Raw genomic sequence first — 17,070 nt, 5'->3', positions numbered from 1 at the left:
TTCCTTTTTGGGACTTTGTGGTGCATGAGCACCCTTAATAAGAGATTGCATGTAGAAAAGTACCATTATCTAGTACAAAATTTGAGAGCATAAGTCATGACTGGAGAACCAGTATTTTGTAAGGATACTTTACAGTTACTTTTAGGCAATGTTTATAAAAGGCCTAACAAACTTGACCCTGACTTGGCAAAATCAGTCAATGATGGTTTGAATTAAGCAACCAGCTGGGGCTCTGGGGTCCTGGCCCAGCGGCTAAACTGCTGAGGCCACACTGCTTGGTTTTGCCAGACAGTCTACCATTGGGTTTGTACATAGAAATATGACCTCCTTGACTTTATAGATACACCAACCAGGCTTCTCTTACATAAGATAACATGTAAATATATTTTCTGATTAAAATGGTTATTTACCTAAGGGTTGCACACACTACTCTTTCACAGTTACTGAGCATATGGGATGGTAGCCAATATTCTTAACATCCAGTAACAAGATCACCAACCCATCAGAACAGAAGAGACCCGAGTTGGGACAAGAACATGAGTTTTCCCTGGCCATTCCCAAAGGTACTACAACCACCTGAATTCTCCACTCCTTCCCTCAGTGAGATCCCACGTCAACCCAAGAGCATGACCACCATAGCTTCCCAGCTCTAACCTGGAAAACAAGCAGAGCAGATATTTTAAAATTCTGTCCCAGGATGCTACAGGCCCAGCTGCAGGTGGCAATGATTCTAGCTTCTAGGACGAAAGACCAAAAGGAAGAAATGGGAGGGGGCAAGGGAGTAAACAACAGGGGTGAGGTGACACACTCACACTTCACCCCACTCCCTGAACTGAAACCTGTCTAGTGCACAGGGAAGAATGGGAGCAATTTGCCGAGAAGGTGATGAGCTCCTGCAGATGTTTCTCAGCTTCCAGATGTGGACAGTCGCCACCAGGTGGAATGGATGCCATCAGCACACTCCCCATCTGTCCCTGCTCTGTAGCCTGGGAGCTCTGTCACTGTGACTAGCTGTGTTGGCACGGGCCCTGGTGCACTGGCCAGGAGGCTGTGCCAGAGACTAGGGAAGGTCAGGCCCACGTTGAATAGCACCCCGGCTCGCAGCCCTTTGTCCTCAGCTCTTTCTGGGCACACAATCCCAGACACCTAAATGAATGCCGTGTCACCTCATCATAAGCACTTCAAATTTATTGTACCATTTATTGAGTGCCTTTTTCTCTTCCATTGAGAAAACTCGTCTGAAAGACTATGAAGTCTCACAGTGAATTCAAATGGGAAAAAGGATACAGATTGACTGGTGTTAAGCAGGATTGTGTGAAATGAACAGCCCTGCTTTGCATAGAAAAATCTCTAAGATCAAAAGAAGAGTGGATTTTCAAGAGAAAGATGGGTTTTCAAGATCTGACTGTGCCCGTTGTACTACGTGTTTTCATTCTGGGAAAAAGAAAGCATTTACAGCTTACTATTTATTTTAAACTAAAGCAACTGCTTTTGCTAATTCTACAGCTTGCTCTTTTTTGTGTGTGTGTGAAGTATAGGGACCAAGCACAGACAATAATGATGAAAAAGCTGACTTCAAATGACATTTTGTATGCAATTTTTAATGAAGCAATCCGTGCAAACATTTTTTTTTTCTTCAACATTAGGAGGAAAGAAAACGACCACACTTGAGTGCCTGGTGGAAAAACAGAAAATGCTTTCTCATTGCAACCAGATTTCAAAGCAGTGGAGTGTAGGGAGGCAGGGCCCAGGCCCTTAGTATTCCTCGGGATTGCTTGATTGCAAGTCTCGCAAATATGAATCAATTATGTTAGGAGGCACACCTTGCAAGAGGAGCCTGCAGAAGGAAAGGCCACCTAGAGAGGACAGAGAGGAAAAGGCAAAGTCAAAACCGTCTACACGAAAGATTATTCAGATACTACTTCCTGACTAGCTGCCTAGAAATGTGACTAATTACGTTCCAGTTAGTTACAAGATTCATTCAGTCCCTGCTTGGAAACCTTCTGGGTTTAGTACATTTAAAATTTAAAGCGCTTGGCAATGGGAGGAAAAGCAAGTTCCCAGCAGACCCATGGCAGTTTTTTGTTCCCTGCTATTATTCAGTCTTAGTTGAAATTCCTGACTGGTTGGAAAGTAGTATCTATTGGTCTTGGAGAGGTTTTGGGATTCTTCTACAGATGATTTAAGCCTCCTGACTGAATAGTAGAATAAAGACAAGCCATGTTACGAATCAGCAGGAAGAGCTGTTCCCTGTTTGTTAATGTTCTTTTTGTTGTTGTTGTTTTACATTTTATTTATTTATTTCAGAGAGGGAGCTCATCAACGGAGGAGCAGGGGGAAGGGCTGAGGGAGAGAGAGAGCATCTCAAGCCGACTCTGCACTGAGGGGGAGCAGATGTGGGCTCCATCTCATTCTCACGACCCTGAGACCATGACCTGAGCAGAAATCGGGAGACAGACGCTTAACTGAGCCATTCAGGCGCCCCTTGTTGATGTCCTTTTTAATTAAGCACAAAGACTTCCTATTCAAGTATATTAGAGGAGAAAATAGGGACCACTCCTTTAACTGTGGCTATTTATACCCTGTCAAAAGTGCAAAAATTGGAAAGATTTTGTTAAAAAGAGTAAAACCCATCCAGTATCTTCTGAAGGTGAAACACCTACTGATATTTCAAACTTATCTTCCATGTTTCTGAATTATATTTAAAAAATAAAAGTACCCCTCACCAGAGAAAAACCAGAAAAATTCATGGTCCTTTACAGAAGTGGTTCACTACTTGCTAATAAATTCACGTCCAGGCAAAAACAGCATGCCATTTGAACATTCTTAAAACTTATTTAATGCAAATTTGGGAAAGTCATTCTCCTTTTTTTAAAAAAAAAAATTCAAGTCACATATAGGTATAAATGATGCCACTTATGTACATGTCCATTCCTTGATGCAAAGCGTTCAGAATGCTTGGGTATCATTTTCATCTACATTAAATGCTTTAATTCATGCTCTACTGCATTCAACAACTTGCTTCATGTCAACGGGAGATTGCTGCGATGAATAAGTACTAGCTGTTAATTTCAAGATACTTAAATACAAATTAAAACTACAAAGTTAGAGATTTTAAATCGTCTATTTTCATTGGATTACATAATGAAAATCATGCCATACTCCACAGGCTTTGTATGGCTTATGACAGTCATAAGCTTCATATGCCAAAACCATATGAAAGCTTACCTTAGATGATAATATACATTCAAAAATCCTTACTGTGCTACAACTAAGGGAAAGAGAGAGAGAGAAAGAGAGAGAGAGAGAGAAGTTGTAAGCATTAATAAAGTGCTAAAACCAAAGTTGAGTACTTGTTGGATGAAATTATAGTCATAATTATGATGAGGTGATGTCATTAATCCTTAGTCATGTGAAAGATGTAGGAAAGTAGAAGCGCATGGAATGAAGGGCAGGGATCCAGTCACTTCAAAAGGATCATTAATATGTAAAACATTTATTAATATGCACAACCACTTTGCCTGAACGAGTGGCAAAGCCAATCTGATTGTACAGTGAATATTTATGGTAAGAGCTTCCAAACCATCAGCTTAAAAAAAAAAAAAAAAACCTACAACATATATATATTGTGTTTTTCAACAAAAGAAAAACAGAGACAATAGACAAAGCATTAGTGTACATATATATATGTTGGAATTCTAAAAGGCAAAATTATCAAGTAGATATAATATTAGAATAGCGTACTCTGTAACTGTATTCTGAACTGATTGTATATAACTGATGTAAATAAACACAAGGCTTAAACAAACTTAGGCTAGAAAGTAACTATATGTATAATCTATGAAACTTTAAAGAAGGAGCCCTAATTCTGTCATCTTTTGCAAGCTGATATTATCTCTGGGAACTGTAAACTCAGGCACAGATTTACATCATCAGAGTTTACATCACGTTGCTTACCCAGGCCCAAAGAACTTCATTCATTCTTCCAAATGGGGGCCCATTATATATATAGGATAGGACTCGGTTATTGCTTAATACACTAGTAATGGAGCCTGGAATTTTCTTTCAAGTTCATAAATATATGAAACAATTTTGATACTATGAAAATATCCAAAGTGTCCAACAGATAAATGGGTAGACAGAAATTCTACTGGTAAATTTTTCACTGGAAATTTTATACAGGAAAGCTCCAGAATATTGGATCCAAGTATCCCAAATAATTCTTATTTGTGTCCTCTCTCCATCAAAAATGTCCAGGATACTTTTTCTACAACTCGCAATTTAAAAACATTCAGTCTTCTGAATTTTAACATGAATCTCAGGAGACTACAGTGGAAACTATCTTAAAGGAAGATCATATTTCTCTACATTTGAAAAATGAAACTATCAAAGAAATGTTACTGATTACTAAGGTCTGATAACCTGATGTCTACAGTGAGGTCATCTTCAAATGTAGCTCCCTGGCTTTACTTATGGGGGCGTGGGGTATGGTACTTAGCTTTCTGACAAAACATACTGTCTACATTAATTAATATCCTTGAATAATTTGGCCTTCCTGTTCATGGCATAAACAGTGTATGCCATGAGCGGCTAAGAAATACAATGAAAAGCAAATGAGAAAGTCAAGCTTTACATGCAAAGTGCGATTTCATGTAAGAGGAATGGAACAGAAAGTAGAAATATCCAGTGGGATATGAACTTTTAAAACCTGTTGCTGCCCCTCCAGGAAGACTGGTTGTCCAGGGGTATTTACTCCTTGATATATCACTGTAGAATTAGAATATTTGTACCAGTATTTATTTATTCTCGGATGACATTCTTACCTTTTTTTTTTTTTCACAGCTTAACTTGATTCAAGTCACCTATTATTATCAGATAACAATCTGATGATAAACAATCTTGACTTTACTCTTAGGACCAAAAGTTTTCACCAGTATATCACAGTTGCTACCTTAATATGAACTTACATCTACGGTACATTAATTATATTATTAAATGCAATTACTATACAACTTACTATACAATTACTATAAAGGATAGGTCATCCATATGTACAATATTACTGGCTTCTATGGAAGACCCCAAATGTTGAACCATTTATGAACTAATCATTTTATATCTTTAGCAACATTCTTTATTTTCAAAGCATGCAGAAGTGGTACTGAGTTTTCATTGTTGTTTTTTTTAATCGGATATTGAGATATAAGTACCAACAATACCTTGAAAATAAGTCTAGGAGTCGAGAAACCAAATATATTTGCAACTGTTAACTTAGCCTGTGTTTAGAGCTAGTAAACAGCTAAAACGATATTTAAACTTGTAAATACTATCTCAATAGTCATATTTGACATTTTCTAAGGATATTGTTGTCTTATACTTGAGAGAAAAAAAGCAAAAAAATTTTCCTCTTATTCAGTTATGAATCTACTATGCTGTATTACTTGGTGGACAGAAATCATAGCAAAAGGAATACTTTTTTTAAAGTTCGAAAAGAACATTTTTTCAAGAAGTATATTTATATTAGAGTCAGGACTAAAACCTCTTTTTTAAAAAAATATTAATACCTTAAGTATTTGCTATGTTTTTTTCTAAATAGATATTTACAAAGTTGTATTTCTGATTTGGGGATCATAATTTCTTCATTACAGAGAGGTAAAAAAAAAGATTTTGGTTATCACAGAAAAGCAATATAAGAAAAAGAGAAAAGGGATTTATTTGCATCATGTCACACATTATCTCGTAACAGTGACTCTGACACCTGTAGGAGTTCCCATGGCCCAAAGTAGGTTCTGATTGTTGAGATAATTTTATACTTCAGTATAAAAATTATACACAATTACTAGAAAAACTGATTCAGATGACAGGTCATTCTGAGACTTTCCTACCACATAAATCCTTACATGTTTTCTTGGTTTATATGAGTTGCAACACTTCTAAAAACTGGTATAAATGAAATGCATACTTATAAATGGAAATCCTCTAATGAGATTTTTAAAGCAATTGATTATAATAGGGATATGCTGTATTCTATACATGCAATAGTAAACACTAAATTAGCAAACTTACCCATATAAATATATATATTAGAAGTTTCACAAAATAGTCAACTAATTAAAAATAGTATAAATTCCTTAATTGCCGTTTCATTAGATGAACTTTTGCACTAGTTTTTTTTAAAGTGGATTATATCACCAGAGTCATATCCCCCTGTCTTTATTCGTTCCCACTGTGCTATACATATACTAGAATTCCACTGAAATTACTATTCCTTTAGTTAACAAGAATTGCAAGTGATGAGAGAATAAGTCTACTTAAATAAATTAGAGTGAATGCAAACTGTAATAACGTCTTCTCTCCCCTCCCTTTGCCATCCCCAGACATTTTAGCAAACAATTTGGATTTTGCAGTAAGGGCAATAATTAAATGGTTTTCTCTCATTTTAGTCTATACATGAGATCTTTGATGTCATACCTTTCACCTCCAGTTTGCATTCGATCTCCACTGTCCCAAGGTCATTGACTGCTTTGCAGCAGTAAGTGCCTCCATCATAGGGGCTGGGCTTGCGAATCTCCAAAGTACAGACCCCTTGGTTGCTGAACATCCTGTACCTTGGATCATCCACAATAGCAACTTTATTTTTCATCCAGGTTATTTTGGGCTGAAGAATGAAGTAAATAGGTCAAAACATATTGGTACCTAGCATAATAATAGACTATTTAAGCCAGTGACCAGATTTTAAAGCATGTCTTAGAAAGAAAGTACATCTCAGATGAATCCACATCTACTTGAGCACGGTTCCTCTCAAATTAAATTCTACTTAGTGCTTGGTAAGAAGGCAATGAAGAGCTCTGAAGAGGCAAGCCAGACTTGTTCAGAGGACAGCGCTGGGGCTCTCTTCCCAAACAGATTCTGACGCCTCCCAATCTGATCTACAGGTCCCTGAGCTCCATTCATCCAGGAGAGTGTATGTTGCTGGGCATTTTTCAGAGAATCCCAATAAGGTGTCAGAACTGTCTGCTTTTCTTCACTTCCCTTTCCTGACATTCTTTTCTAATTCTTTATGGGCTGCTTATTCCTCCCCACCATTTCATCTCTCCCCGAACATCTCTATTCGTCATCTGGTGGAATGGGTCCACTTCCCATAATGCAAGATCAGTAATGACCAGTCACCCAGGAAGCCGACTCTCCTCTCCTTGGCCTCTGCATTATAGTCAATACCCTTGTTCCCCACTCCCACCATACTGCCTTCTCCTCCCTTAGGTAAATGCACACTCTCCACATTCTCTGTTCTACCTCTTACCTACTTTTGTGTTGCTCAGCCCCTAGAAACCTGCTTCTGTGTCTCCTTCATACCATCTTCTTCCTCCTTTTAGATGGGACCACTCACTGAGGCTTATACCTTGGACTTTGGCTTTCTGCTCACTCCTAAGCTCTAGTGAACGTCTCTCTTCCCTCCTGGCCATTCCCATTTGGATATACTGATGTCACCTGAACTCAACAGGAATTCAGGATCCTCCTCTTGTCCTCAGTATAACTTCTCCCTTGCCCCCTTGACTCCCACTCATGGTATACACGGGAAAATTACTACTTTGCAATTTTTCCAAATTCTAGGGCACTTTTCCCACAGTGCCACCCAGGAATCGATATCTCTATGGGCAACATTCATCAACTGGTTGTTCTTTCCAAATGCCAACAAGAAACCTTAAAACCCTTCTGAATTTCTTCAATCGGATGCAATTCCTTCCTTCCTAGGACTCTGTACCTTATCCCAGCATATCTTCAATTCTGCCTTGCATTATAATATCATCATTTACTTCAATCTGTTTCAGAAGATTTGATGAATTAATATTACAACTTAATTTTTCAGGTGAAATGTTATTACTTCCATCTCTTTAACTCTCAGGTTTTTATTAAGAATGGGTGTTTTGTTTTTTCCTTAGTAGGTACCCTTTAGTTAGTATAGAAATATAAGCATTTTTTATTACTATATTTAAACGGTGGGCCTGATCATCCACCAACACCACAATGCTGCACCCACCTTCCTATCCCAGAGAAAGACACAATAGCACTTGGTAGGTCTGTTCATACTATTACTCACAATTATAATGTGTCTAATATTAAAAACAGGAAAGTTGTGACTAATTCTTAAGTTTAACCAATGTGATTAAAAAACGTTACCTTAGGATTTCCTCTCACACTGCAGTTCAGGGTAGCATTGTAACCAGCCACAGCATAGGTGTTAACCAAAGGCTGAGTAAACATGGGTGCCTCCGTGAAATCGAAATCTTCAAACACTGGATTTTTGTAGATTTTACCTTAGAAGCAAGCATTAGAAATCTACAAGTTGGCCTGAGACGATGTTATTCTTGGCATATTTTACTCATGGCAAAATTCCCTGAGCTTCGAAGAACATATTAAAAACATGGGTGATCATGAAAGACTCCTAACTCTGGGAAACGAACTAGGGGTGGTGGAAGGGGAGGTGGGCGGGGGTTGGGGGGTGACTGGATGGTGGGCACTGAGGTGGGCACTGAGGTGGGCACTTGATGAGCACTGGGTGTTATTCTGTATGTTGACAAATTGAACACCAATAAAAAAATAAATGTATTAAAAAAATAAATAAAAACATGGGTGAACACCATACAACATTCATTCTGAAGGGTGTAAAGCAATAGCCAATCCCACCTGGGAGAGAGAGCCAGTGTGGTCCTATGAGACTGAAAGAATTATTGAGGAGAATTTGATGTCTGAGTATTTTGATCCACGATGTGCTCTAATGTGAGAGCAATGAGCAAGGGCTTTCAGGAGAGTGGCTTATTTGAAATGAAATTCCTGTGTCTGTGACTTGAGCCATTTCTAGACCCAGCCCAGAGGTTGTAATGAATTAAAGCTTACATTTTTAAAAAAATGCAATATTAAAAAATAAAAAGAATTGTACTGGTAAAATGAACATGCTACTCAAAAATTTTTACCACAATTTAAAAATATGTTTTATCAATTTGAATTCCTTTTCATCACATCTCTTCTTCTAGTCCTCTCCATGTGGTCATGGAAAACTGAGGTTTCCAGATGTCCAGTTGTGATACTGTGATTTATAATAAGAAGTAGATATGGTCTTCTGGCCCCATTTCTGGCACAGAGCTCCTAAAACCCTTGGAATTTCCTCAATGAGGAGAGCTATAAAGGGGTCTTTGTTAACATTAATGAGGTGACCTTGGGGCCCAAGGATGGGGACTGGTTGCCAGGGAAATCAACTCTGCGTTTAATGGATTCAAACATTAAGCCCTATCCCCAGAATTCCAGGGAAGGGAGAGCAACTTGTGTTCAATCACAAGGGCCAGTGACTTAATCACTCCCATGTAGTGAAGCCTCTATAAAACATCAACAACAACAACAATAATGAAAAGAAACCCCTCCCCCCCACACACTAGAATTGAGTCCAGAACCCCCTTATACCAGTCCACTGCTAACGCACCATCCTTGGCAATCACAGCACTCTCCTTTGTCATTGTCGCGTCCTCACTCAGGCCACACATGTTCTCAGCAAAGACCCGGAAATAATACTCATTTCCTATGACCAGTTCAGAAATGGTGGCATTGGTTCGGTGATAATGTTCAATGACAGTGAACCATTCCTACAAGAAAAACCATTTTTTTTTTTTTAGAAAAATCATCTAAAAATACATAGCTATTCACACTGTTGATTAGAATAAATAACAGGGATGTTTCATTAACTGAAAAAAAATAGTGCTGATTTTTATATTGAGAGTAATAACAATGGATGTTTAATTTAATGCCTTGCAATAGGCTTATACTATGGCTATGTATAATTTAGTCCTCATTGACATGTTAGAGTCATATACCCTAGATGGCAACTCCTACCTTTGTGTCTTTTTCACAAGTATACAGTGTCTTCCACCTAGCTTTTGTATAGCAAGATCTAATTACAGAATTTTAGTGCAAACTTATCTAGTTTAAGAAAGAGATGATGTAAAAAAAAAAGAAAGAGATGATGTTAAATCACTAGAGAAATATTAATATCGCCCAATAAATTTTCCATAATGCTTTTAACGTGGGTTCTCCCAAGACTTTGCTCAGATATCACCTCCTCCTCAACTGCTTCCCTTTCACTCTCAGGTGGTCACACTCTATTACCTTAACTTGGCTAAGTGTTCTTTGCAGAACTTGCTGATTTTAATTCATTATACATCATAATTATATATACTGTTTTACTTATTCGCCGTCTGCCTCTTCCACTGAAGCAGACACACTGTGATAGTAAAGACAGACTTTTTTCTCACCCCTGTATCTCCAGTGACTATTATAATACCTGGCGCATGGTAGGAACTCTGCACAAAATAAATGTTTATTATATACTTGAATGAATGAATGAGTGAATGAGAAGCTAAAACAAGCTTTTTAATTTTCTTTTCAGTGTTTCCTCGCATACCAAGAGGTAAAGGAGTCTCAAAAATTTATCTTGCAACCAGTAAAGAACCATGTTGCATTACATATGTTTGGTACCACTATTTGAGAAAATACATTTTCTGACATAAAAGGGAAAAGGATTTTTCTTAGAATTTTTAGGGGCCATCATTGTATCTGTATTTGAGATGTTTTGAAGACACCAGACAAATGTAGCTACATTCCCCCCTATATTCCCAAAGCATTTTACTTCGTGTATTCTGACATTTATTATAGTGTTTTATCATTTATCAGGTTTTATGATGTCTTTCTTCTTGCCTAGATTGTGAATGCTCCCCCCCCCTTTTATTGGATCCAGCAGCTGGAACAGTGCTCAACGCATAGTAAATGAATGAGTATGTTAATGTGTCGGCGCATGTAATGAAAACGTTTATGAAGCTATGACTGACAAAAGGAACTTAACTGAAGGGTAGCCCCTGTCACCACAGTGAGACAATGGGGTGGTAATCTCTTGGGACTTACACTGGGCAGAGGGAGCATCTTTCGGTCTACAGGTAACAGACCAGAAATATAGGGGTCCAGGGACTGGGGATCAGCCCCTGTCACCAGGGAGAACTCAGTTACATGAAGCAATGGGAAAGTCCTGCTTCTTCTGGACTTGACTGGATACCTAAGAAGACAAACACCGGGCAAGTCTGCTGGGAGTGGAAGAACAGACAGGATGCCTGAAGGACCCTATAGAAGAACCACAGTAGCCCTGGATTCGCAGCCAGTCTCTGGGCCGAGGCCCTTCTTGCTGAGGAAATCTGAGATGTTGAGATCCTTTCCTCACCAAGCAAATCGGCTCATCCCGCTCTGGAGCTGCCCGGCTTTAGCAGAGAATGCTGCCCTAAGTGCCAAATCTTACTTAGTTGTGTAATACGCACCCAGGAAACAAAAACAAAAGGACAAAAGGACATGCTAGACATAGTTTATGGAAAGGAGAGGCTTAAGGTCCCTTCCTGTCCCCAACACTGTCCTTTCCAGCCCTCTCCCTTCTATAACTTCAGTCCAGAGGTTACAATCTGATGTGACCTCATAACCTAAACTCCTACTGAGATCTACTTGTGCAAACACCTAAAGCCTTTCTCTCAATATCATGAAGCATGACCTTTTACTTCTCCTGTAAGAAAGAAGAAGGTCTCTATGCCCTCATGTGCACAGATGGTCACTTATTCGTTCATGCACGCACAGGCAGGGTAGGGGTGTGGTGCAGTGGAGGAACTCTGAGGCAGGAATACCCAGACTTTCACACTTGAAATCTGGTGATCACGAGCAACTCCTTTATCCCTTCTGAGCCTCAGCTTCCTCAGCAACAAAATGCAGGCCACAATAACTCATCCTCTGACCCAAGGGAAAAAGTAACTTACACTAAGCTCCTTCCCTCTTCTGGACCTTTGCACACACTGTCGTTCCCTTTAGAATCTTCTTTTTCTAACTGGTACTCCTCTGTCCCTGTTACATTTCTTTTACAAGGAGAAAGACTTGCATGATAGAGATTTGAGTTAGAATCTGGAGTAAATATTTGGTGAACAAATGAATTTATTAAATTCCACTGGGTGTTGTGGCAGCTGCTTTATATTGTTTTAGCCTCACCATAACCAGGCAAAGCAAGTACTCGCATCCCTCTTTTATAGAGGAGGAAAATGGGGACCAAAGAAGGTAAGGGACCATCCCACACATGCTCATAGTGGCTGTGCTGGGGTTCAAGCCCAGTCCTGTGGCTCCTCAGGCCTTGCCCTTACTCGGAGGTCACACCATTTGCCCAGGCCCCCTGTGCTTTCCTCGCCACAGACGGCTTCGTGCCCCACCTCTACTTCTGATAAAATGGGATTCTGCTGCTGCTGCATCAGAGAAAACCAGACCTTACCATGCTCTTCTTGTCAGCCTTCTGGATTGTGTACCCCGTGATGGCTGCATTCCCATTATCCTTTGGTGGTGTCCACGACAGAGCAACGTTCTCTCCCCACACGTCCTCAATCTTCACCAGCTGAGGTGGACCTGGACGGTCTGTAAGACGAATGCACGGCACCCCCGTGAGACCCCTTTCCCTCTCCACACAGGCAGTGTCCCCCCTCACGGCGGTACCGGGATCCGGAAGCAGGTGCTCCTCCTCCTGACATGGGATCAGAAGGTCAACGGTGGCCTGAAGCAAGGTCAATGCCCATGATGCTCACGTCCCTTCCTGCTGTCACACAGGCACCTTGCTGTCTCAGGCATTCTCCTCGGGCGTGAGTACACGCCACGGGCTGCTTTGCGAGAGGGAGCACACCGACGGCGTTTACCCCCCTGCTTCATGCTTGGCTGTCGCGGCCGACTCCTGTGCTCGTGTGTAAGTGGAACCCCGTCACAGGAACAGATGTACAGACTGGCCCAGGGCACACACAGGGCCGGGCACCCCCCGTAGCCCCACACGTCTGGGAGCATGTGTCCCTCGTGCCTCCGTCCAGCAGGATACTGGAAATGTCCTCCCATCCCTGCATTTCTACCCACGTTGCCTTCACCATTCCTACGCCTCGGGGACTGGGATGCCCCAGCCAAGCTTACCTGGAAGCTCCTGACTGTCATCTTCATGGAAAGAAAAGGGTTTTGAAAAGAAAATTTAAATGAAACGTCAAACCCCATCAACCTTCCCTCCTGGTGAAGAGCCACACAGCCACCTGCTAATGGGACACGCGCTGGCCCTGGGCTTCAGATCACACAGCCCACCTGGGTAAGCATCTCTGGCTTCTGGTGAGAGGCACAGAGGCCACAGCTCAGGTTCCTCTGTCGTACCCCAAGACACCCTAAACGGGCAGGAGGAAAACTTGTTTTCTCTCTCTGCCAACACAAATTTGGAACTAGAAAAATAACTAGGATAATAATCGTTATTATTGTATAAGAAATGTCCCAGGCACTTATAACCACCCGGTAAAGTAACTACACGGCAACGTAGAAAAGAAAAGTTCTTATATGGGATGTCTGGGTGGCTCAGGGGTTGAGCGTCTGCCTTCAGTCGTGATCCTGAGGTCCTGGGATCGAGTCCCACATCGGGTTCCCCGCAGGCAGCCTGCTTCTCCCTCTGCCTGTGTCGCTGCCTCTCTCTCTCTATCTCTCATGAATAAATAAATAAAATCTTTTAGAAAAAAAAGAAAAGTTCTTTCATATGCCTCAGAGGGCAGGGCCCTTACAGACCCTCCCAGGGGAGCTTCCATTGTTGTGGAGGCAGGCCAGGTCCAAGGACACAGGGTGCCCTCAACACTCTTCTCAACGTAACAAAAATCAAGAAGCTTTAGCCAGTGGGAAGAGAGTATTTAATTCAAAGGGCATGAACTTTTACCCAATCTGTCATAGGCAGTTGCTCCTCGGGTGAGAAAATCCTGGGTTTCAGCAAATTTGCTGAAATACAATAATAAAAATGACTGGAAACAAGGCTTCTGTAGCTCTGCTTTTAAATGTATTTCTTGACATGGCAAAATTCATAGAGCGATCCAATGAGAGGGGTCCATCTGCTAGAGCACCTCCCTCAATTCCTCTAACTCTGGACAGAAGTAGGAACTATACTTATTACTTGGACAAGTGAGTGAGTACCTAGCCCTACAGGATCAACCAATTTAGTGGTTTAACTGTTTAGGTACATCTTTCTTACATTTATAAAAAAAAACTCTTCCTTCTCTGTTAAAAGCTTATTATTAGCAAATTTTAGGGATGGTAGGAAACATGTTAAGTTTTGTCTAGAAGCTACTATGTGTTTTATGCAAGAATTCAAAAAAGGAAATAGTTTCATCACCAAGGGGTTGAGAAACAGAATAAGAGAGAAGTGGATCACAAAGCAGTACAGACAGTTTGCACTAAAAAGCAGATACATTAATTTTCTTTAACACATATGCCCTAAGTCTCCAAAAATTAGTCTTTTTAGTAAGTAAGAGATTATTTGAAATACTAACAAGTCTTACTAATTCATCTATTTTTTTTTAATTTTAAAAAAAGAATTTAACAGAAATTCTTACTCTTGCTCTACTGATAAGGACAGTTAGTCCAACTACTGCTTTGACCGAACATTCTAGTTCCTTCTTCCAAACCTACCAACGATCTGGATATCAATTGATGCAGTTTCCACGAATTTTTCTACTTTGACTTGCAGGTCATATTTCCCAGAGTGGCTCCTCTCTGCTTTTCTGATAAATATGATTGTATCAGTCTCAGAGTTGCGAATGTTTATTTGATTCTTATCAATTTCTGCACCATCTTTCTTCCAAGTTAATTCTGGTCTTGGTTTTCCCTAAAAAGACAGAAAAAGTCTAGGAGGAGGGGGAATCAGATTGTCTCAAGACTTTTTTTCAGTGTTACAAAAACTGACAGTTGCTTCCCCCATTCTGGGCAAGGGTGGAGAGCCTGGTGGTCAGCAGCCTGGGCAGAGGCATAATACCCGCCTTGCCTGGGGACTGCATGCTTTGTGCAAGGCACTGCTTTAGGTGCATGATGCTTATTATTTCCTTTAATCTTCACAGCAAGATAATCGGCATCATTATCCTCATTTTTTGGGTAGAGGAATTAAATGACATGCCCAAGGCCTTGTGGCTTAAATAAGTGCTGGAACCAAGTCTTATATCCAGGTCTGTCTAGCTCTAAAGCCTGCACAACACAGCATAATTGTTAAGAACATGGGCTCTGGGGCCCTGGAATCTGTATTTGGATGCTAACTTCTTAATAGCTGTGTGATCTTGGGCAAATTACTTAAACTCTCCATGTTTCAATTTCCCAATCTGTAAAATGAGAACAATGATAGCACCTATCTCACAGGATGTTTATAAAGATTGAATCCGGGCATCTGGACGGCTCAGTGGGTTAAGAGTCTGCCTTCTGCTCAGGTCAAGATCCCAGAGTCCTGGGACTGAGCTCTGTATGCATCAAGTTCCCTGCTCAATGGAGAGTCTGCTTCTCCTTCCCCTTGCTCTTGTGTTCTTGCTCTCTCTCTCTCTCTCTCTACCCCCTCTGCCAAAGAAGTAAATAAAATATTTTTAAAAAATTAGGTGCAGAAACCTAAATTCCAATTCTAGAACCATGCTGACATAACAGCCACAAGCTACACACTGCTATTTAAACTAAAACTAATTAATATTAAGGAAAATTAAAAAATGAATCTTCCCGGTTGTGTTGGTTCCAAGTATCACATTTCAAGTGCTCAATGCTCATATCTGGCTGGTGGCTACCATATTGGACATGGATGCTATCAAACATTTCCATCATTGCAGAAAGTTCTACTGGACTGTGCTGTCTGGAGGCATAAAAGGAGTCCAAGTAATGGGGTGGTGGTGCAGTTTGTGTGTGTGTGTGTGTGTGCACGCGTGCGCACGCACACACGAGACTAAAATTGATTATTGTAGGTGAAGGCTGGTTAATCTTGTAAACCACAGATTGTTTTGGGGAACAATGATTTAACAATGTTTGCATTGTTCAGTTTGTGGCATCAAGATTTCAACACTCAGTTATCCTTCCTTTGCTTTGGGCTAAGTGTGGAAAGTAAGTACACGCTGTTTTCCTGAATGTGACACCAAAAGCTTCCCTTAAAATGAAGACCAGTTTTACAGATGTGCAGGGCCAGAATCTTCAAGCATTCCTTATTTTTGGCCTCTCCTTGGTATTTCCTGTCTACCCAGCTGTAGTTCCTGAGCTTCAGACAGCCCAAGCTAGGTGTCATTTGTCTCACGCAGAAGGAAAATCTATCAGTTCAACAGATTTCTAACAAGCACAAGATTTACTCACTCCCCAAATCTCTTCCATTATTTATCTACTTTCCCTCTGACAAAAATCCTGAAGCACGAGGAATTTAAGTGCTAGAGTACCTATCTCTACTTCCTAAACTCTCCAGCACTGGAAAGAGAAAATAATTAACCCTGAATTATTACCTGGAAAGGTATAACCAGATTGACGGCTTCTCCAACTCTGCGGATATAAGTCTGCTTCAAGTGCCTTGGGATGCGAATCTTTGGAGCCTCTGAATGAGAGCAGAATAGCATAATTGTGTGATGAGTAGAGCACACTGGGAGTAACCATACACAAGCATACAGCACAATACTCACTGGGATATCCTTGTGTAGATGTCTCTACGGTAAAATCTTAGGTGTGCTATTACTAGCTAACTTTGCTGCCAAACGTTTTCTTCAAGCAGAGATGTTTTCACAGTTTGACTCAACAGAATGTATCCTTGACCTCCCTGATTTCATGGCAACTTCCTTGACCTCCCTGATTTCATGGCAACTTCCTATTTTTATAGTCATTATAAGTCTAAAGCAACTTCATAGAAAAACACTAAATTTTCTCTTAGGACCTTATATGCTTTTTTCATAATTTCTAATAGCAAGTGTATTTATTCTCCAGTGAACATTCCACAAAAGATCTGCAGGCACATTAGCTGGTAGGACTACCCATTTTTTTTTCTCACCAGAAACAAAACCAAAAAGTGCTTTTTATGCAGGTAATTCTGTTGGAATTGGACAGTAACTTTCTTTCTGTGTGGCTAGCAGTACATAATAGGCTGCTCCAGCCCACTCTATATTGATGTTCATTAACTGAACACCATAAAGATATTAAATCATGTTCGCAGTCCATCAGAAGCAGGGAGTC

General features: G+C 40.4%; 1 protein-coding gene across 11 annotated transcripts in view; it reads right to left on the bottom strand.

Moving 5' to 3' along the window:
- Nucleotides 1-1,580: 1,580 nt before the first annotated feature.
- Nucleotides 1,581-17,070, bottom strand: part of MYBPC1 (myosin binding protein C1) — an 84,281-nt gene continuing 68,791 nt past the window's right edge. For 6 of the 11 annotated variants that reach the window (XM_038558817.1, XM_038558822.1, XM_038558820.1 and 3 more), the window contains 7 exons: nt 16,353-16,441; nt 14,530-14,725; nt 12,335-12,474; nt 9,476-9,635; nt 8,179-8,315; nt 6,472-6,658; nt 1,581-1,856 (listed from right to left, as the gene is read on the bottom strand). In XM_038558817.1, coding sequence (XP_038414745.1) covers nt 1,756-1,856; nt 6,472-6,658; nt 8,179-8,315; nt 9,476-9,635; nt 12,335-12,474; nt 14,530-14,725; nt 16,353-16,441 — 1,010 coding nt within the window. In that variant the 3' untranslated portion in view covers nt 1,581-1,755. Of the gene's footprint in view, nt 1,857-3,228; nt 3,272-4,699; nt 4,768-6,471; nt 6,659-8,178; nt 8,316-9,475; nt 9,636-12,334; nt 12,475-14,529; nt 14,726-16,352; nt 16,442-17,070 lie in introns of all 11 variants that reach the window. The other 5 variants (XM_038558818.1, XM_038558824.1, XM_038558819.1 and 2 more) reach the window with 4 other exon arrangements.

The sequence above is a fragment of the Canis lupus genome, chromosome 15 (assembly GCF_011100685.1).
Source record: "Canis lupus familiaris isolate Mischka breed German Shepherd chromosome 15, alternate assembly UU_Cfam_GSD_1.0, whole genome shotgun sequence".
Taxonomy (NCBI): domain Eukaryota; kingdom Metazoa; phylum Chordata; class Mammalia; order Carnivora; family Canidae; genus Canis; species Canis lupus.
This window is presented reverse-complemented; position numbering and strand designations above follow the sequence as displayed.